Raw genomic sequence first — 1,927 nt, 5'->3', positions numbered from 1 at the left:
ACCAGGTGTTTGTTTTTGTTTTTGTTTTTAATTTTAATTTAATTTAATTTAATTTAATTTTTTCGGAGGGGAAACTGAGAAAGGAGATATTATATGACATGTAAATAAAGAAAATATCTAATTAAAAAATAAATTAAAAAAAGAAATAGTTCCAGAAGTGTAAAGGATCAAAAATGGGTTTTGAGCAGAGTTAAGATTAGAACCTAAGCATTCTGACTTCCAATTTTCTCTCTACCTATATTATATAAAAATTCCTGTGGGGTAGCTCAGGCTTAATAATACTTCTGGTGTGAACTTCCATGTTTACACATAGAAGAACATCTTGAGGTTTATGTAGCGGTAACTATGAGATATGTGATTTGAGTTAAATGACAAATTATGATTACTGTGTGTGTCAGTGGAGTCATGACTAGTATGCTGTTTTGTCTTGTGCTTTCCAAGTCTCAATTTCCTCAATGTTTACAGTGAAAAATTTTTATATGAAAATCACTTCTCCACAGTGTGGCATCGATGACTGCATGAAGTGACGAGTATCTGGCCCAAAGAACCATCCAATAATTATGATATACTGTATCCCACATCCTCATTTTCCTTTTCCTTACCAGGCAAGGCCTTGGCCCACTTGACCACATGGACAAGCTGCCTTTCGCCAAGCTCATTGAGGCTAGATAACAAGGCAGCAAAGGAATCAGGCTGGTTGTTGTCATGTCCAGCACACACCACTCCTGGCTCAATGGCTTCCAGGACATTAAGAAAGATAGGCTGACACTCATAGCCTTCAATGTGTGATACAGTCATCTTCTGGGATGGGTCCTCAGTGGGGCTTCCAGCATTGGAGTTTTCTCCTTCCTCCTGTAGTTTTAGGTTTCCAAGTTTCTTCAGCTTACGAGCTATTGAGAGGTAAAAGAAACTTGAATTTATTATCAGTGGCCAAAAATGCACATAATAGTTACCCTGTTAAGAAAAGTGACTGAGCTAAAATAATAACAATGATAATAATGTTAGGATAATAATAATCAATTAATAATAATAATAGCTTCTTTCTTTCTGGTCATAGAGTCCAAGCTTCTTAAGGACAAGTGTTTATTAACACTGCTTGAATGACAGAGCAATCATCCTCAATCCCTGCTAAACTCTAAACTTTTATATGTTGCTTTCACTTTTGATCCTTGTTCCAGACCACTCTAGTATATCCTTGAATCAGCTCTGCCTGAATGCAGGCTTCAGTATTTATACCTGGGACATTCATCCAATTGACAGAAACATTCATGACTATTCATTTACTAACCATACTAACATTGACAAATATTTGTTATTAGGTAATATAAAGAACATAGGTCATTCTCCAGCTTTTTAGAAAAGAAGTAAATACTGATAATTCTGGAAAGTGCCAGAATAGTAAAAACTACAAAAGAGGCATCATGAAGAGGGGGAAAATTCTTTCTGTATGGTGAGGTTAGGAAATACTTCACCTCAAAGGTGGCATTTGACCTAAAGCCTAACCACCAATAAGAATTTCACCAGGTAGAAATGGGTAGAAAGGGCATAAAGAAATAGCAGCAACCAGAAATTATTGTGCCCATAGTTTATATTGCATATATAGAAAGAATGGCTATCTACTGTACTATAAACAAAGTGTGGCCTGGTTTTTAATGTATCATATATACTATAATAGGATGTTTAGGCTGGCAAATACTGAATGTTGTAAACAAGAGAGTCATGTAGCTGTAACTGTGTTAGAGAAAGTGACTAAAAAGACCTGTTCAATGAAGATCTAGACTTATTATGTGGGTGCTAAAGGGTTACCAAAAAGTATACTAGTTTGGAAATTAGGTCCCTTTTCTCTACACTGTAGGCAGCCGCTCGGATGAGCGAATCAGCAGCGATAGACAATTCCACTGCGCATGCGCCCCTCCCAAGCCCTGGG

General features: G+C 36.6%; 1 protein-coding gene across 1 annotated transcript in view; it reads right to left on the bottom strand.

The window, feature by feature from the left end:
• Positions 1-1,927, bottom strand: part of Ar (androgen receptor) — a 188,992-nt gene that overhangs the window by 29,867 nt on the left and 157,198 nt on the right. The window contains exon 6 of the mRNA XM_031368495.1: positions 603-890. Coding sequence (XP_031224355.1) covers positions 603-890 — 288 coding nt within the window. The remainder of the gene's footprint in view (positions 1-602; positions 891-1,927) is intronic.

Source organism: Mastomys coucha, chromosome X (genome assembly GCF_008632895.1).
Source record: "Mastomys coucha isolate ucsf_1 chromosome X, UCSF_Mcou_1, whole genome shotgun sequence".
NCBI classification, from domain to species: domain Eukaryota; kingdom Metazoa; phylum Chordata; class Mammalia; order Rodentia; family Muridae; genus Mastomys; species Mastomys coucha.
Note: the sequence above shows the minus strand (reverse complement) of the source record. Positions and strands in the feature narration are given on the sequence as shown.